Source organism: Condylura cristata, unplaced genomic scaffold (genome assembly GCF_000260355.1).
Source record: "Condylura cristata isolate star-nosed mole 26May11 unplaced genomic scaffold, ConCri1.0 scaffold00004, whole genome shotgun sequence".
NCBI lineage: Eukaryota > Metazoa > Chordata > Mammalia > Eulipotyphla > Talpidae > Condylura > Condylura cristata.
In genome coordinates, this window is record NW_004567105.1 from 14338197 (window position 1) to 14359030 (window position 20834).

At 34.5% G+C, this 20834-nt stretch overlaps 1 protein-coding gene across 3 annotated transcripts in view; it reads right to left on the minus strand.

Moving 5' to 3' along the window:
* NEDD1 (neural precursor cell expressed, developmentally down-regulated 1) overlaps positions 1-20834 on the minus strand; it is a 33720-nt gene that overhangs the window by 4090 nt on the left and 8796 nt on the right. For 2 of the 3 annotated variants that reach the window (XM_004675790.2, XM_012735026.1), the window contains exons 5-13: positions 17331-17471; positions 10605-10834; positions 9049-9250; positions 8481-8676; positions 5386-5514; positions 3426-3473; positions 2356-2558; positions 1367-1520; positions 343-499 (exon numbers count right to left, since the gene is read on the minus strand). In XM_004675790.2, coding sequence (XP_004675847.1) covers positions 343-499; positions 1367-1520; positions 2356-2558; positions 3426-3473; positions 5386-5514; positions 8481-8676; positions 9049-9250; positions 10605-10834; positions 17331-17471 — 1460 coding nt within the window. The remainder of the gene's footprint in view (positions 1-342; positions 500-1366; positions 1521-2355; positions 2559-3425; positions 3474-5385; positions 5515-8480; positions 8677-9048; positions 9251-10604; positions 10835-17330; positions 17472-20834) is intronic. The other variant, XM_012735027.1, reaches the window with a different exon arrangement.

Sequence of the window (20834 nt, forward strand, 5' to 3'; positions counted from 1 at the left end):
CACACTTAATAGGAAACCTATACATTGTGTATACAAAGATCCTAGTTGAGCTTGAATCTGTCCACATTTGACAAAAATATCAACAATGGCAGCCTACCTTCTAGACTGCCCTGCCAAGCCGTCAAATAATTACCTTGGGTAAATCTGCCTTTTTCTAGCTGATAATTAAAAGGTTCAGTACATCAAAAGCAGTAATGCTTATCATAATTTCTATGGCTTTATGGGTCTTGCCCATAAAATGGGCAAAGTAGTACCCACCAACTCTACTTATAATTCCAGGTTTACATCTAACAGAAAAAAGCCAGCTTAGGTCTAGAAAGAAATGGAATTTCTCAAAACTACCTGAAGTCATCCAATGTCTCCTGTATCATGTTCTGTATAAAACGGATCTGAATGGATGTCAGTGGTGCATTTGGTAGATTATTTCCAATGGTATCAGCTATTTTTTCTGATAGCGAACTGGCAACACCAGCAGTGACAGAGGATGCTATCTTTGGAACTAAAAAAAAATGGGAAAAATATTAATAGTCAACTTGGACAAAGAGACATCAAACATTTCTAAATAAGATTTGGCACGAGAAAACTTGAAATACTAGTGAAGAACACGGTTCCTGTGACATTTAGAAAAATTCACTGGATACAAATCTCCGAAACTTTCTATGACATTATTCCTGCTACTCATTTATCTATATATATAAACTGCCAACTATCTAATGTAATAACATATGACAGAGGAGGAATCTCAGAACCACAGCCTTTTATAAAAGATGAATGTGACAAGCTGCATCACCAACTAGATAAACGAAGACTATTAAAAGCAAACAGAAGGCACCTAGGAGTAAAGCTGTGCTGCAGGCAGAGTCCTGGAGTCTAAGCTAATGCAATAGATCCACAGCGACCATACAAAGTTCTACATGAAAGAGTTGTTTATATACAAGGAGTTGTTCTGTATAGGTAACTCTTATAGTAGAACCTAATATTCTTTTATAGATGACCAAGTTTTTAGGTCTGTGGCATAAACTCTGCAGGTAAAGCTTTAGTAATAGGGAGAAAGACAATTTCAAGGAGTTATGGGTCATTTTCAAAGGGTCCAACATTGTATCTGCGCTGTATTAGATCAAGGCATTTACATAATAGATTAGAAATAAAACTGACACCAAGAGTCTCAAATCAAACTGGCTGAATTTAACTTTTGCCTACACTTAAATGTCTTCCAATAAGAGAGTCATACTAGAGAAATGTCCATAAATTTTAAGCTTTTGAACTAATTTTTTGGTATGTAATCACTCTGTTTATTCCTTCCAAGTTAAACAGTGGTGGTTTTCAAGTTAATACTTTACCACGTAGGGAAGCTGTATGTACGCACTTGGAGTTGAGGATCCATTGACTGGGGCTTCATATACTACTTGGGCTTCAATTTCTTTCTCTGGTTTTTCAAATTTCTCAGGACTTCTTGTTTGGTTAGATGATGGAGAGGTGTTTAGATTTCCAGTTTCAGCACCAGAGATCAACTTCGCAAGCTTCACATTTAAAAATAAATAATACATGATTTCTGGTTTTACTCACCTTATTCCTATCACTTGTACCTACTTTTCTTTTTTTCTCAGTAGACAGGATCAGAGAAAGGAAAATGAGGCAAGGATGGAGAAGGGGAAAAATGCTTGAACTACTGGCGAAAAAAAAATCATTTACTAATCAAAAACAATCTCCTAACATAATTAGGAAAAGATTATTTATTAAGCATCTGCTGTTGAATAGCATTAAAAAAAAAAACAACAAAAACAAAAACAAACGTTCCCCTCAAATCTCATGTGTAACTAGTCAGAAATACTTTTTAAAAAGTCAAAAGACATTCTGGTACCTTGAATGGTATCTTTTCAATATCATTTGAAAATACACATATGGAAATACAGATAAACTGTACAAAAACTAGGCTTTCCTGCTTAACATTTGGTCATTTTAAACCCTCAGCACCATCAATTTCCTCCAAGACATAGGGTAAATGCTGTGATCATCAACTGTCATGCTCAGTATCTCAATAGGAATACATATTAAAAGAATTCAGGGGGAAACTAATTTTTTATACACCATTAAAATGAGTACCTTACCTTAGGAAACATTATAAGTTTATGTGTACTGTTATTTTCAAAATATCCAAAGATAAGAGCAAAAATATTCTCTAGTTTTCAACATGTGGATTAAGACTGAAGAATACTTTTCTACCTAGGAAATGCACAGCTCTGTCAATAGTTCAGACACAGTCACCGACAGCTGCCTGCCTTGCAGAGCTGAGCTTCATTGTTTGCTAGTGACAAACACACACAGGCAGCTCAGCAGCATTTTCAGGCAGGATACCTGTTTGAAGGAGTCTTTAGGTTCCTGTTTTCCCAAATACATTTTCTTAGATTCAGCTATCAGATCATGATTTTCATTTTCTTCTTTCCCTGGAGATCCCATAAAGACATTAAGAGGACTAGACTGTAATACTGAAGTGCTTGAAGCTACTGGATTTTTTCTTGGAGGAAACACTGAGTTCAGCTGTGGTAAAAAGTCAAGAGCTGAAAAAAAAGAGAAAAAAAGTTTCATTTGCACATGATGTTGCCCAATCTTGGATATTTAAGGAAAGCACTTAACACAACAGACAGGTTAATATGGTAGAAAGACATGAGATTTGTATTCAGATGACAGGTTCATTTATCAGCTCTCCTCCTTACTTGATATGTATGACTGGAGGAAAATCACAAGACTCTGGTTCCTGATCTGTAAATGTGAGTGATGATATCCATTTCCCTGACTCGTAAGACTTAAAAGAGACTGTGTACAAAAATAGTTTAGAAACTGCAAAAAATGATGAGTATTAGTTGGTATTAGTTTTTGTCAACTAAAAATTGCTAATTTGGCACTTAACTATGGGGTACCTTGGAAGAAAGACCCTAAGATGAACCCCAATGATCCCTGTCTTCCAGTAGGGAATGCTCTCCCACTGAATGTAGGATGAACCTAGTAACTAACAAAGAAACTACAGCAGAAGTGGTGAGATGACACTTTCAAGTCTAGTACATAAATCGCTGTGACTCCATGAGTACCTTCTCTCACTCTTTTGTTCATCTGCTCTGAGGAAAGCCAGTGACCACATTGTCAACTGCCCTGTGGAAAGGCCCATATGACAAGGAACATGTATCTCTGGTCAACAGTCACACGAATGAGTTGAAAACAGACCCTTTCCCAAATAAATTGACTGCAGTCCTACTGATGCCTGATTAAAAAAGCATCATGAAGAGATTTGCTCATATTCTTACCCCACAGTCTTGAGATAATAAATGTTTGTGCTTCCAACTTTCAAAATGTGGGGGTAAGTTGTTACAAGGCAATAAATTATACAATATCACCTTCATTGTTCTTAAAAGAAATTCAGTATTTCTTACCATCTCCTTTGCTTACTGACTCATCACCTCCCTTGTTAACTACTGCATCTAGAATAAAATTAGAAAATCAAATTTAAAAAATACTGAAAAGGAAATCAAAGCAACTTAGGCTTCCTATTCATTCCCCCCAAGTTTTCTGAACCTGTGAATTTTAAGAAAAAAAAATACGGTGAAATTAAAGTTAGTACTCATACAAATTTCCCTTTTCATTCTTACAGCTTCACAGATAGCAGCAAATATGAAAAGATAATTCTAAGGTATACAGTTACCTAATGAGGCAAAAAGGCACACCAGAAAAAGCACTTGGAACAGGCTCCTGAGAGCTGTGACCTAGCTTGCCTGAACCACTGAACAGCGCTATGGCTTTGGACAAGCCTTTATTATGAATAAGCTCCAACTTCTAGACCTGGAGAGTGAAGGCAATATCTTGACCTCACAGGGCTGCTTTGAGGATCATCTGAAATATTGAAAAAATATTTCACAAGAAATAGAATATTAGAATTAATATAAGCCATTATTAATATTTATTTCAGGTTTAGAATAGGTATATTACAATATTACTCCTTTTCGATTTAAAAACCAGTTAAGTTTGAAGAGATAAAGAGAAGCACAGGCAAATGTCATGAAACAAGTCACCAGAAATTCAAATGGATAATAGATCATCATACATGACTCTCAGGTAAGTAGGAATTATCTCCCATTCACCAATCCACCCCCTCCATCTCTTGAATGTATATATGCCTAGCAATACAACTTTTAACAAAGCAAAAACTTTCTTTTTTGAAAGATAAACTGAAGCATAAGTTAAGTCTTTTGCCTAAATTGTTTTGTCAATATTAAAACACAAATCACTTGACAATGAAGGCCAGTATTTTATTTGGTATCCGGGTTTCTTATAGAAAACACTAAACTGTAATACATTAAAAAAAAAAAATGTGACTCAATTTCTAATCATACATTTTAAAATATCAAGAGTAACTAAAGAGGAATTTCAATCCTTTGAACTGAATTTAAAAACTGTGAATGAGGACCACACTTGTATCTTTAACACTTCTAAAAGATTCTTCCTACATTCTACAATTTAAAAGTTATTCCACGAGTTGTCATAAGCCAAAATTCCCCACTGGGTCAGTGTGATATATCTTTATTGATATACACTGCTACATAATGATCGATACTATTATCAGTAATGGGAATGTGGTACTTTCACACACAGTGTAAAAGGTGAAACAATCTATGACCTCCTCTTAGTTCTCCATGAAAACATTTAATATTAAAATAATTACTTATAATCAAAGAAACACATATTTTTAAGTGAGGAGGATATGTTTTACCTATCAAAATATTCAGGATTTTAAGATTATCTAGAAAGAAATAGAAGTAAAAACTGCCTATGGAGACAATACTTTAAAAAACTTCTATGAAATTAAATGCTAGCTTGAGAGCTGTCTGCACAGTTCTCATATGAAAATTACCAGCATATACTTTAGAATAACATTTGAAGTACCAGGGAAAAAGAAAAGATACCACTGCAGGGATTAAGAAAATTAGCAACTGTCAGGAACAGAATTAGACCGAAGCTATTACCCATCTTTTTTAGCCACAATATAAATATAATGACTGGGCCCTCCCTAGTGGTGCAGTGGGTTAAAGCACAGCACTATGAAGCTACAGCAGACACTGCAGCACAAGTTCAATCCCCGGCCAGGAGCTGACCCACATGGTGCGGTAAACCTCTCCTGACCCACCTGCTGCTCCCTACAGCAGTGTATTTTGGAACATCTGCCTGTTCTGCTCCCCACTCTGTCTCTGGTGAATTCTCTCACCCCCTGCACATCTGGCCTATACCCCAGTTCTGTATGCATAAATAAATAAAATCTTAAAAAAAAAAACAAAAAAAAAACAAAGAAATGTAATGACTTACAGCAAGAGAAATCATTCTTGATCTGAATAGACTTACCATCTCTGATAGGTGAGAACATGTCACCTAAACTACTTTTTCTAGTATCATCAAAGCTGGAGAAATCCTGATTTTTTCCACTGTCTGTTTCCTTAGATAAAATATCTGTGTTTGTATTTCGAGGCAAACCTTAAAACAATTAGATTTAAAAATAAGTATTACTAGATCTAAATAAATATATATCATTAGAAGCTAGGTTATAAAAATGAAGGCATTAACACATGACTGCTAATATTACAACTGTGAACACAAAAGAAAGCAGAGTGTGACAACAGCTCATTAGCCACATTTCATGGAAAGCAATTCATTCATTCATACACCACCATCTTCATTTAGTCATTTTGAAGGAAATTTTCTATAATTATTTACGTTAGAGACCATGATACCCTTTCACAGAACACAATTTCACTTTTGGTATTATTTTTATTTTATAACTTTGGTATTATTTTATTATAGATGATAGCAGATTCAAGAAATGTTAGTTTCTTTCCCCAACGTGCAGTGAATGGTTCTCTTTTCCCCATCTTCTGTCTTTTTCTTCACTAACTGTGAGGCTTAAAATTTCTGTCAGCATTATGTACCTCGATGAGTTCACTAACCTAATGGTAGTTTACTAGAAGAAAGACATCAGAATACCAAACTCATAAAAAATAATACAGCAGACAACAGTCAAGAGGCATGCAGTTCTATATTTGCTTTCAGTACATAATGTGGATTTAGGCCGGATCTTTGTGACACAAACTCTGAGGCTCAGTAGCTTCTTGTTCAATAGCTTCTCCTACCCCATTTTAGGGTAAGGATTGAGTTCAAAAGACTCAAGATCTTTCATGAAAGTCTGGCATTTGAGTTGGTATAATATTACTGTATTAAATTTTAAAGTGTTTTACTTGTCATCTTGGTCCCAAATGAAATGCAGGGATAAGAACAAAGAACAGCTTAAATATATCCAAGTTTAGCTGATGAGATAAATTTTGCTAACACCTGACATAACATTATAATATAACTAACATTTGCACCCCGCCATCATAGGTGACTGCTTACACCAAAAGTTAAAACTATGGTAAAAAAGAAATTTCTCTCCTCTACGGAGATAGATTCTCAACTTGTATGAAGACATAATTCTAGCCTATAGAGCTTTAAAAAACAGAAGTTTGATATCATTTGAAAATGGGCAATTCTTACTCTAAATGAACATTGGCATCAAGTCTACAGAGGTTCTTTTCAATAACTAAATCAGAATGCCTTCAATAGAAGTAACATGAGCTTTATTCAAATTTGAGATTTATAAAATACTTAAAATAACGATGGTAATAGTAATGATACAGATGTTAGTTAACATTGTAATTTACTGAGTAGAACTTTTGATATTTTTCTTGGATTTATACAATAACCTAAAAAGTTAAATATCACCTCTGGAAAAGAAAAATCTACGAAGAGTCAAAGTAGTTAAGAAAACTGCCCAGTCACCCTGGTACTAGGTAGCAAGTAACAGACTTAAATTTAACATATTTTCACTATTTCAGCGTAGATAAACAAGTCTGGGTTGTATGTGCGGTGGAGACAGAGGCAATGATGAAACAGATGTGGCACAACTTACAAAGTGGCGAATCTGCTAAGTGGCATCCTAGAGCTCAGGAGTTCTGTCTTACCATTACTGAAACTTTATAATCATTTCAAAATTAAGAAGTAAAAATTCCTGACTCTGTTACCAGCAATGGGGGTGTGTACTTGTGTGTGCCGAGCAAATATTCATTTTGTAAGAAACATTGCTAATGAGACAAAAGTTATCATTAGTTGGCAACCCTGCAGACCCAAATCTTCTACCCCCTAATTAATGCTGTCATTGTTAAAGACAAGTCACCTTTATTAAAAATTATACAACAATGAGATTTCAGAAAGTTTATAGTAACTAAGAGAAAATTTAATTTTTGAGTATTACGAATAAACTAAGCAATTTTTGGAATGGCTATTTTCATAATGTAGTTAATTCAACATCTTAACAATCATTACTATAAGCTGTATTTCAAAAAGAAATTGCTCTTTTAAGTAGGTAATACTAGTGTTTATTCTAGCACTTCTTAAATAAGGGCCAATAATATGGTGTGGTTCTTATATAAAGATGATTATAGTCAGAGAAAAGTTTTAGTGACTATACTTTTTAAAAAATATTATTCCATACTTTCAAGGCCAACAAATTCAAAGTTTTGTTTCTATTGGGAACAGTAAACCATACTGAAAAAGCCCAAGTAAATGTTTTTGTCCAAGTCAAGAATTTGTCCTGAAAATTAAAAAGAGAAGGATACAGCCAGTTCTAATGAGAATACTTGGAAACGTACTCCTATATCACAAAGATTAAAAAATATCTGCTGCCAGCTGGCAATACATCATAATTTCTTTATATAAAAACAAAAGATTTTTTTAGGAATTTAGGAAATATCTTTATAAGGACAAATAACATTTTCTATATTAAGTAAGGAGAAGCTCATCATATTACATCTTCACAAAATCTAAATGAATTCTTCCTCCAGAACCATTTCATCAATATGATTAGCAGTATAATAGGAGCTATTTAAAAACTGCTAACATTTTCCGTTATTTTTATTTAACAAACTACTAATATACTGCTTAATAAGTGTGAAGCACTATTCAGCCTCTTAATATATTCCTTTCAACACCCGACTTACACTCCATCCTGAAATGTGAAATAGAAGAAACCATTAATAACTTTTTTTTAAACTCAGATCAAATCTTAATGATAGTATCAAAGTCTCATATTCTCTTCTGATTAATCTGAACACTCAATAGTGAGTCATCTACTCTATAGTGGTAGGAAGGGTAAATAATTTCTGAGTTGGTATTATTCTCTTTTTAAGATAGTATTTCTTATAACAGAAATTCAGCTCAGAATAAGTGGTTTTCATTAATTTTTATAAAAATGTACAGTTCAGTTACAATTTTTATTACTTCAATATTATCTGCAAAGGATTCTACCTAAGGGTCAGATAAATTTGATTTCTAGGTTTTTGATAAGGTGCTAATTATATAAACTTGAGGGTGAACAGGGACTTCAGATACTACACCTAAGCAACGCTTACCTGTTTTGTCTTGAACAGCGGCCGTTCCCTTTCCGCCAACTGTTGTCATGGGCTGCGGTAGAACGGCGGCTGAGGAAGTGATGGCTGCTTCTCTGACAGTTCCAGAATTCTGAACTCCTCCACCTGCAGTGCTCACATTAATGGTCCGTTTGTTCACAGCTGTGGGCTTATTTGAACAGCCTTTATTTAAACTTGACTGAAATGTAATGGAATATTTAAGAGCTCAGGTTTCTAATGTTCCATACTATATATTAATATTTCATGATTCCCTCTAAGATTAAAATATATATATTTTCCCATAAAATCTTAAATTTGCTACTCTAAATGAATTTCCCTTTGAACCAAAAAAAAATCTTAAAACATTTTTGAAAAGAAACAAAAATTGAAATTGAATAAACAAGTTTTCAAACTCAGTATTATGGCTTTGTACTACAATTTTTTTAATTCTTTTATATAAACATGATTATGAAGGAAACAATATGATGTTTAGTGACAACATATAATTTCCACATTGAGTTTGATTTATTTACTAAAATAAAAAATGCTGAAAAGAAAGAACACATCTTACCTTAGGAAGAGAAGTAGAGTACTGAAATGTTAGACACTGCACAGATGTCTTGTGAGCGCTTATGGTTTTAACTGGTGATTTCAACATTCTTAAATCATACTGATATATTTTCCCACGGGAAGATCCAATAGCCAAAGTGGCTCCATCAGACATGAAATCTACTGCAGTTAGGGGAGTCTCAGCCACTAAAGTTTTCACTAGTCTTTGGAAAGGAAAATAAAGTATATGCAAATACGTGTGTAAGGGTATAACCTCTTATGACACATAAAATACAAGGCCAAATCTAAAGCTACTTGGAATACAGCAAACATTACATGCACATTCTAAATACTGTCTAAGCAGAAAAATTAGAATTAGACTCAGAGACATTTCCAACACAACAGCATCTACAGGAGTTAAACACTCCAGCCTATTTTTCTCTTTATTTCTAACAGGTACATTATTCTACATTTTCTAGAAGCAGCACCTACTTCTTATAGTTATTATTACTTTGAGAGTGAATATGACAGAATTCCTGGGCATCAGTCCACAAAGAAGGCCAGTAGCCTCAGAGGGAAGAAGGCTTAGTATCAGTCGGCCCTTTTCCATTTATCGACCTGCTGAAGCCCCAAGAGGACTATGACCTTTCATAGGGGAGCAGCTGCAACTTTGTTCTTATTTGTGCATCTCTTGACCACAGAGTAAATGTGGCTTGATCCTCAGGAAACTAATGCAGGAATATGGAACCTGATCTGCTAATGCTGAGTTTTGCAGAGTGGCTTGGATAAAAGAGGACAAGGTAAACTGATTCTTGGGGCTCTCAGTAAATTATCCCTCCACCCCCAAAAGCAAGAGTTAAAAAAAGAAGTGTGAAACAAGCACTAGCAAACTTAACATGGACTGACAGTAGGCACTTCCTTAATAGTAACACTACCATGTCCTTCCATGTGTTCCTTAGATATTAAGTGTAAGGAATACACCTGTAGCACTCTTGCAGTTTTCTTAAATTTTATTTTAGCAAGCATTTTCAGAACTGTAAGAAGGCACAAAGGACCAAATACCTCAAGGACTGTTCCCCTTTACAGCTGAGGATGGAGGTGGGAGAGGTGCCACTCCCATCTAGTAGTACTCCCAGATGTGCTACTGACTTCTAGTGGAGGCAAGGGATGCTGCTAAATATCTTACAATATCCAGGATAACCCCCACCACCAAGAATGACTCAGTACAAAATGTGAAACCGTACTCTAGATAATGTATTGGTGATAAGCAAATTAATCATAGTACTTTAAAAATACAAGAATTTAGTTGTATTTTGAAAAAGAATAGTATGTGTGTATGCTAAAATAAAAATGTGACATCATTACTTGGCAATGCCTCAACATTAATTGTCTCGAGGCATGCTAAAGAATATGTCCAAGCCTCATCTTTTTTTTTTTTTTTTTTTCCTGCATGGGAAAGAACAAAAAATTCAAGTACACAACTTGAGGTCTCCTAAAGATTAATCACTGGTCTAGGAAAAAAAATGTCTAATGGTAGTTATTTATTACAAAATTAAGAAATGATCATGACGCACTTACTTCTTGCTTGAAGTGTCATAGAGAATGATTCTTTTGTCCAAGCCTATAGTTACAAACAGTAATTCATTGACAGGAGAAAAACAGATGCCTGAAGCTGGAGCTTTATGTGTACTGTCAAAGTTATGGTATGGACTCTGACTATTCACATCCCAGAGGGTTACTATTCCGTTATCTGTAACGCTGCCCAGTAGCGATTTCTTAAACAAGGAGTACTTCAAGTGTCGAACAGACTATAAAAATAAAAGTACGTTTTATATAATTGCAAGTATTGGTAAAAACATTTTATATAAACCCTAAGTAATCGTTAATCACACTACCACGTGACATTTAGAATTTCTCTAGTATAGAGAGCAATAGGTTCAATTGTGACAACTATAAAATCATTTCCTGAGCTATAACATGACCCAAAGCATATCAATATTCTAGTAATTGAATATTTGCCACAATTTTATTATACTGGAAGATAGTTAGTTACCTCAATTGCCTCTTTCTCAGAGTAGCAACACAACATTGAGATTGACTATGTTAACACATCAAGGTTAGAAAATCCACACTAAATAAATGTGCTGGTCACAGCAAAATCACAAACAAGTATAAGGAAATACTGGGAGAGAAAAAGCAATAATATTTGTTGTTGTTGTTTTTATAACTAATGAAAATATCTCATATACTTGTTTGATCATGAACACCTGATGCCTTGGCAGTCTAACAATTGAATCATTACAGATATTTAGCCAAAGGAGGTTTGGCAACACTCTAGGCTGGGGATGGACTGTAACCATATTCTTTGAATAGTATCAACCTGAAGGGAAAAGCTGGCCTTTCCTCCAAACACCCTCCCGAGGGGGCTGTGGAGACACTAACGAGAAAAACAAACAAACAAACAAACAAACAAAAAACAAGACTGGACCAACAGAATGATAACTTTAAGGAAGGAAGACAGAACTATATACAGAAACACCACAAGAAATTATTCTTCAAACTTTCTGTTACAGTAAACTGGAAAGGAAAAAACTAGCATTTCAGAATCTGTAAGACAGATTATGAATTTATATTATAACGATATGCCAATTATAAACTTTCTCAAGAACATAACATATAGACAATTATACACAAATACTAAGGAAACATAGCCAAGATATTTAAGAACATATTATCATGTAAACATTTTAACACCAATGTACCTATATAACATAAAGGACAACTATTATTTATACAGTTTTATAGTCACTCAAATTTAAGTACCAAAATTCAGTCAACCAACTTAACCAAATTAGAATTAAACTCATTGTTGATAAAAAACTGTTTTTTAAAAATGAAAATTTTTTTACCAGGCCATTGTACCAAACAGGCTCTTAAAATAACAAAAATTTGGCCCTCCCTGGTGGTGCAGCGGGTTTAAAGCACAGCACTAAGAAGCTAAAGCCACTTCTGCAGGAGTTCGATTCCCGCCTGCCCCGGAGGAGATCCACATGGTGAGGCAGACCTCTCCTGATCTGCCCACTGCTCCCCTCAGCAGTGTACTTCATTGATCTGCCTGTTCTGCTCCCCACTCTGTCTCTGGTAAATCCTCTCACCCTCCGCATCTCTGGCCTGTACCCCAGTTCCATATGAATAAATAAATAAATCTTAAAAAATAAATAACAAAAATTTTATTTAAGAAATGGATTTAACATATACATTTAAAATCGCAAAGAAAGCTTACTACATTTAAAGACTTTTTTTTTTAAGATTTATTTATTTGTTCACAGGCCAGAGGCTCAGGGGCTTCACCAGAGACAGAGTGGGGAGCAGAACAGGCAGATCTACAAAGTACACTGCTGAGGGGAGCAGCGGACAGGTCAGGAGAGGTCTGTCACGCCATGTGGTCACCTCCGGGGCAGGCGGGAATCGAACTCATGCGTAAGCGTCTTTAGATTCTCAGTGCTGTGCTTTAACCCGCTGCGCCACCAGGGAGGGCCTAAAGACCATTTTTAATCAAAGGAATCAATAAAAAGATCCACCTGTTAACTGCTTTGAAAATGGCAAACATGAGAAATGCCGCACAGGTTACCTATCTGTGAGCCTAAGTTGCTGAACTTGCCAAGTAATGATGTGCAATTATAGTCTAAGAAATCTTGTCTGCCCAGCAGTTCTGTAGAAAGTGGGGGCTCTTTTTCCCCTGCAGAAAGACACTGTGAGCCACATAAAACTAATAGCTTCAATTCAGTTTAGACACTGCAAAGTAAGATTCTAAATATATTCAGGCAATCTCATTTCCAATATGAAATTCAGGATTATACAGATTCAATGAGACTTCATGGTTCTGTCACTTTCATTAAGAAATCAATTTGATAATTTTTAAAGATTTCAAATTCTTGACTATGAATAGAGAAACAAAACAGATACTTTCAATTTAATGATCAGATGCAACCTAGCTACTACTTTTTTCAATAAACTAGACCTTATCTAAAATAAAACTGATCAACATTGAAATTGGGCTAGTTACCAGCTAATAGTAATTATGTCAATTTTTTGACAGAGGTGAAATTTTTCCAAGAATTGTTTAAAATTAAGAAGTTAACATTTAATATATCTGAAATCTTAAATGAATTTTCAAGAACCTTGGTAAAATATGAATGCTTTAAAAAGCATTGTATGTTTTGGTAACAACAGAAAAAAATATGCCATAATGAAATCACTTCTTGGAAAAACAGATTAAAAAAAAAAAAAACTCCAGAGATTTCAATTATAATGTTAACTTTAAAAGGGAAAGAGAATATATAGAATCATGAAAACTTACTTTCCTAAGAAAACTAAGACTACATACTTACATACTCAGAGATCAAGTGGTATTTCCTAGTCCACACAGTTTTAATGGTAGAGAGGAAAATAAAACAACACTAGCAAATATATAGAAATGTGCATGGAAAAGCAGTATAACACATTCCAGTTCAACTTCTTGACATTCGTTAATACTCTGCTTATTTGAGGTGGACTTAAAGCACAAAATGTGAGATCAAAGTTACAGCTACCTGGTAAATTACTGAGGATTTGAAAGGAAAATACATTGACCTAATCAGGCTGAAACCATTTTGGGAAATAAATCACAACAAGCTATTTTAATGAATTGACTAATATGATTATCATTAAAAGCTCACTTATCTCTCACAGACTTTCCTGAAAGTAACTTATCACTCACTTGATAAAAGGAAGAGACAAGAGTGAAGTAAGTAACTGGCACCGGCACACACAGCCAGCTTTCCAAATGTGGGACTTGCAGCACAAAGCTACACCAACAGCTCCTGCAGAGATGTGAACTGCCCTAGCAACAGGCTGCAGACACATAAAAATTTCAGATTCTGGCTTATCTGACCTTGCAGAAGGGATAAGCTCTGAGCATTATTATTTTTCTTAACTAGGTAAGTTTAAATTCAGTTTTGCTACATAATCAATGAAATCCTTTGAATTAATAATACAGCAATCTGTCACTTAGACCTTTTAAAGATACTTTATTTAATGGGGAAAAAAAAAAAAGATGAGTAACTTTTGGACTCCTTTGTAAAATGACAAGCGAACACTGCAAAGTCTCCAAAGCCTTGGGTTCTTAAATCTTCCTGTATCCACTGTCCCTAAGCTAGAAAGATAATGGTGGTGTAATTACATACCTCTATGAAAAGCTGAACCCTATCTCATACCATACACAAACATTAACTTCAAATAGGTCACAACAGGAATAAATAAGAGGTAAAATGACAAAGTTTATCTATAAAAACAAACACAAAAACCAGAACACTATCTTTAAGAACATGGGGCAAGCAAAATTCTTCAAGTGATACCCATAAAAGATGATTAGACTAGATTTCAATTTTAGAACTTTTCACTTTTTAAAAAAAGGCTACTAAGATTAAAATAGCTGTAAGCTAAAAGAAGATTTGTAAACATGTAGATACAAGAAATCTGGAACATATATAGACTGTAAATAAATTGGAAAAACAGAAATGACCCAGTACAAAAAAGGGGGAGAGACTTGAACAGTCACTTCACAAAAGAAGTAGGAAAATGTATTCAACTCACTCAAATAGTGAAATGTAATTTAAATCCAAAATAAGATACCATTTAACCATCAGAGTGGCTAAAGTAAGAAAAACAATACTTGATATTGGCAGAATTACAAAGAAACTGAGCTGCACATAATCTGCTGGCAAAAATGTTAAGGTATTTTGGAAGTTTTGAAAATTCTTAAGCAGTTGTTAATAAAACATTATGCCTACCCTAAGACAATTCTACTCGAGTTATTTGCAAACAAACTTGTGTAAGAATATTTACAGTAGTTTTATGTTCACAGCTAAAAACCAGAAATAACTCATGTGCATTGACAACAGGATGGATAAACTGGCACATTCAGATAATAGGACATTACATGGGATGAAAACTACAGAAAATATCATTAAGTAAAATAAGGGAAAGACAGGGAAGAACAAAGAAAGCAGATATACAACTCTTTCAAGAAAAATGAAAAATAACTAAATGTTGAGATTTCGTTGATGTGCCAGGAATGTTCTAGATCTTGACTTTGGTAGTAGTTAAACGTGTGTGTGTGTGTGTATGTGTATAAAATATATATATATTTAAAAATTCACTAAGCTGTTCACTTAAGATATATCCACTTTATTATATGTTATATCCCCATTTAAAAAATTAAATCTTTTAGACCAAATATTTTAAATAAGGCCAAGAACATTTCCAGGACTATTCTTTCATGAATGGTATTAATAAGAAAACTTTGCAGTAGGCTATAATAAAACTAAAATATAAGACAAATAACCACATAGCAGTATCTGACCTAATTTTTATGTTATTATAAAGTCAGTCCAGAATTTATAAATCTAAATGTGTCATACTTCTAATGTTAAAAAAGAAATTATTTCCCTAAAAAGCAAGACATTTGAATAGATTTTTCTAATATAGTTCATAATAGTTGCGATGTCTATGGACTTAAGATTTATGCTTCTGTTATAAAAATACAAATCACCACAATAACAAAATATAAACTCCTAGTTTTCTATGGCAAACAATTTATCCTTATCAGTAAAATGCAGAGAGCAAGATATTCTCCAAAGGAAGTTTTTTCAAAATTAACAGACAACTATAAATCAGACACACTGCAGGTAAGGGGGCAGAAGAAGATCAAAATAGGTAGCAAGAGAGCACAAGGGACCATGGTGATGGTGACCCAGTGAACAGATGGTGGGAATTACACAGGGCCTACTCCTGAGAGGAGAAAGCACACACGGTACAAAAACAAAGGAGGATGTAAAATATATATAATCAAAAAAAAATAATTTTTGTTACGGGGCCTTGGGGTTACAGCACTCTCACCACTACAGCCTGGGTTCGATCTCCAACCAGGGAGCTGCCCACATATGGCCCAGAACTCTCCTGACTCACCAGATGCTCCCCTCAGCAGTGTATCAGTAAATCTACCTGTCTGATCCCCACTGTCTCTGGTAAATCATCTTCCCGCACCACTGGCCTACACCCTAGTTCTTCTACACAAAACCACAAATTTTTGTTGTCACTAAATGTATTCATCCACTCACATATTTACTAAGATCTTTTCCATGTAAAGTACAAAGTTGGATCATGGTTGAGGACAAAGAAATAAAAGGCAGTCCCAACTACAACCATGGAAATGTGAAGAGCCCCTGACACAAGTTAAGAGTCAAATAACTGACACAGGGAACAGTTCATAGTATTGTAGTAAAAACAAATCAAAAATCTATTAAGCTTTAGACCCAGCTTTAATTCTTCCTCTTTCAATTTCCCTACTTTATTCCCAATTACATAATTTTCTTTCACTGTTCTGAATCACCAGAAAATTGCTTTATATCCATCACCCATATCATTTATATGTATATCAAATTTCCCCAATACTTAAGAAATTTGAGAAAAGGCTTCTTTTCATACATTTCTAATATCTATTAAATTAAAAAAAAGTGTATCCTTAAACACCAAGTATATACTATTCAAAGAGTAACTAAAAAAACTGCTTCTCAAAAGTAAAGAGCTCCTATATTTTATATGCTAATAGCTATGGTCAAAGTGATTACAATAAAAAGGATTTAAAAAATTGCACCTCACTGGACATTTCAATGGAGAATTTTATGAAAAGTTGGCCAAGGGTTAGATTTGCTTAAAAACTAATTTTTCCCATAACTTTTAATAAACTAATTAATCATAAAGAAAAATATATAATTGACTAACATTCCCTCATGAAGTTTCCCTAAATACTCCTGGTATTAATCTGAAATGCATACACTTGTCATGTACTTAAACAAAATTCATTTTATCCTGTGCCTACCCACAACTAATAGTGCCATGGCCAGTAGAGTATTTATGAACATAAGTCTCTGTCTTAGAACTGAGAGTTTTAACTATGCAACACTTCTGTTACTGTATCATAGAAAAATTAATTCAGGTCTCAAGTTCAACTTACAACTATTTACATTTTGTTATAAGTAGCGATATTTTAGGAACATAAGTACTCATCAGGATAAATGCCATAATCTAGTAAAAAGTGACTTTTCATTGAGCTCTTCTAAACATTGCCATGAAAAAACTTACTAGCAATTACACTTTTTCAGCTAAGTAACACAAAATACTTAATTTTAAGGCTTGTTCATTGTTTTATGAAAGGATATTCAAAGTTTAATCAACTTTATTTTGAATAAACCCATACTTTACCTGGTTACTACCATGGCCAAAAGGTGTACTAGATAAATTAGTGGTTACACTGTGCAGAATAATTTCACCACTGATAGATCCAGAAGCAATGTAACAATCATTCCAATTATATGTGACACATGTTACTTCACCTTTATGATCCTGAAAGAAATTTAAATTAAAGTAAGTACCAGGCCACATAAGTTATCAACAGTGCATTTCATGTTTTTGTAAACTTCATGCTTTGTAAATATTACGCATTTGTCAACCCAATATTTGCATTAACGTATTTTTCAAATTGCCTAAAAAAACTATTCAAGAGAGAAAGCTATCTGATCCACATTAACTCTTCTCAGGGAATAGGGATTTATTTTTCATAACATAGTAATGATTAGGTACTCTGAAACAAGAGACAGAAAGGAAAGGTAATTTTCTAAATGGCATTATGTCTACCTTAAAAAATTCACTTCCACTGACAAGTAACATTTACTGCAAGTTGACTATTATGAGCGTCCCTGCCCTGGAGAGTATTATGTTCAATTGAGAAGACAGGACATTTAAAATAACATGAAAATGGCTGAACGAAAGTTAAATAAGTGATAGAGGCATAGTGTCAGGGCAAAGAGAAAGAGGCAGCACTGTGAACTGAGCTGACAGAGGAAGCTTTATGGAATTAATATAGCTTGAGTGCAACCTTAAAGAAAGGATGAGATAAATTAGGGTAAGGGGAAAAAAACAACTATTGCAAAATGGAAGAGGGCAGTAAACAAAAGCCCCAAAGTCAGAATGGACAAGCCATGTGTGAAAGATGGTAAGAGAAGCTTCCATTTGCTGAGTATCTATTAATGCTGGTACTGTATATATTCACTCGAGAGGCAAAGTCATTATTCCCAATTTATAGGTAAGTTAACAAGAAAGGCCAAGATACATTAAGAAACCTGTGTAAGTTCACATAACTGCAAAAAGATATGGCCAAAATCAGGTCCAAGTCAAGTTCTAAAGCCTTATTTTTCTCATGTTATACTGGGTTGTTTCCCACATCCAACAGAGAATCTATTTTCTGGAAAAGAAACTGTTTGGTTTTAAACAAATGAGTTCACAGGTTCTGTTTTATAATATCAAATTAGAGATATCCAGCAGGAACACAAAAGGTGGTAAGAGTTACGGGTGTAGTTTTTACAATTTGATGTCATGATAATAGAATTCAACTAACCTTTATACCTAATAGATAAGTAGAACTATAATACTCCATTATGTTGTAACTTTCAAATGGTCCCATAAGCATTTTTAGAGGTTTCCTTGCAATTTATTCCTTTTCTAAATCAAAGAAAGAGTTGTTACCCTCAGGAGAAAATGGCTGAGGAGAAGCAAAGAGAAACAGAGGCTATTTAACTCATCCACCCCATTTGGGGAACTAACATATGGGAGTCCACAACTTCAACGACTTTGTAAAGAGGCAGTACCTTCCTCATTTTAAGGGTGGAAAATAAGCCATCCAGTAGACATTTATTAAGCATCTACCATGTGCCAGAAATTGTGGCACATTGTTACTAGGAAGACAACTCCAGAGAAGGGACCAAAGGTAAGGATGAGATTTCCTACTCTCACAATTCATCAAGTACTTGTTAGGTGAGTGAGTGCAAAAACGAAGCATTCTCAGAGTTTCAAACAATGTGAAGAGAAAAAGAAACTATCTGAAATAACTGGGAAAACTGAAGAATAACTGGGAAAGTTAAGGGTGGGAAAAAAAGTAGTAAGCAGCAAGTTCCAGATGGGGTAACTGATGCTTCTCAAATGCGTAACAAAAGGTGCCTACAAGATTGGTCATAGACTTTTAATCTCTTCTCAAATTTGTAGGAGACCCCTACTCATAGTAGACATATACCTCTAAATACCTTTAATCCAATTATCTCGTAATTTAAGACTATGCAATGAGTAAGATCTGAGTTTGCATCTCATCTTTGCCCATCACCAGTTACTTGTCACTGAAAAATTCTTTAACATCTCTGAGCATTTCAATCTATATGTAGGAATAATGTTACCTGCTCTGCAGTTACTGAGATAAACAGAATACATATATTCAGTATAGTTGTTGGCACAGAATGAATGAGAGCTAACTATTCTCATTAACTATTCTCACTGGACTCCAATGTCTTAATTTCCAAAAGGAGATTGATGCCTTGAATCACAACTGATTCTTTTCGCTTCCCCTCAGCCATTTTCATTTTCCTCAAGACTTTCAAAGTTTAGCTAATATCCAAAAATCTGAAATTTCCAGATAATATATTTTCCAAAAATTTCATTTATTTATGCATACAGAACTGGGGTACAAACCAGAATTGCTGGGGTGGTGATTCACCAGAGACATGGTGGGGAGAACAACAGGCAGATCGATGAAGTACACTGCTGAGGGGAGCAGCAGGTGGGTCAGGAGAGGTCTGCTGCATCATGTGGATCACCTCCAGGGCCGGGGGCTGAACTCACATTGGAGTGGCCACACCCAGCTTCGCAGCACTGCGCTCCAACCCGCTACACCACCAGGGAGGGCCCAAGGTAATATTTTAAACAGCAAATATAAGTTTGTTTTTTAAGTCAGCCAAGAGAAAAGGCTATGCTCTATATGCCATTTCTCAAGTAAAATTAACTCAAAGACATTACGATTTAAAATAAAATGATAATGATGTCTGTATTGGTTTCACATGAGGGGTAAGGGCTAGAGAGTAGATGAAAATAAAGAGAAAAAAATATTGGCCATGAGTCGATCACTGTTGAAGTCAGAGGATGACTAGATGGGTGCTGGGTTAAAAAAAATTTTTTATGTATGTATAAATGTTTTAGTTTTCAAATTAAAACATTAAAAAAGACATAGCAATTAAAAGTAACATTAAAGGTGAGCTTTCAAATACTAATAGGACACAATAATGAAAAGCAGAATTCAAAAAACTTAACATAATTAGAGGCCCTCAGTGTAAAAGAGAGGTGTTTTAATTTTTTAAAAAATGCAAAACTATTAAAAAACAAGAAAACACCGATTCTATTGAGTACATGTACTACATCTTTATCCACTCCTCTACTTTGGGCATTTGGGTTTCTTCCGTATCTTGGCCATTGTAAATAGTACTTCAATGAACACAGGGATACAGGTTCTTTCAAACTAGTGCTTTTGTGTTTTATTACTGTGCAATCGAAAAAGACAAACTCATGCCATTTTGCAGCAACACTGATAGAAGTAGGAAAGGTAATGCTAAATAAAATAAGTGAGAAAAAGAAAGATACAAATACTGGATAGTGCCACTAATACATGAAATATATAGGAATCAAACTAAACACCAGCAAAAGCAAGCCTTCAAAGCAAACTCTTGAAAACTGAATATAGAACTGAAGCATCCAAAAAGAGATTTGTGGGACTGGAGAGAGAAGTGGGACTAAAGAAGGAAGGAAGCACAAGGATTACTTTGTGTCCTATGGGTGATCTATGGTGACACCTGACAGAGAGTATTCCAATGTTATCACAATTAAAATAAT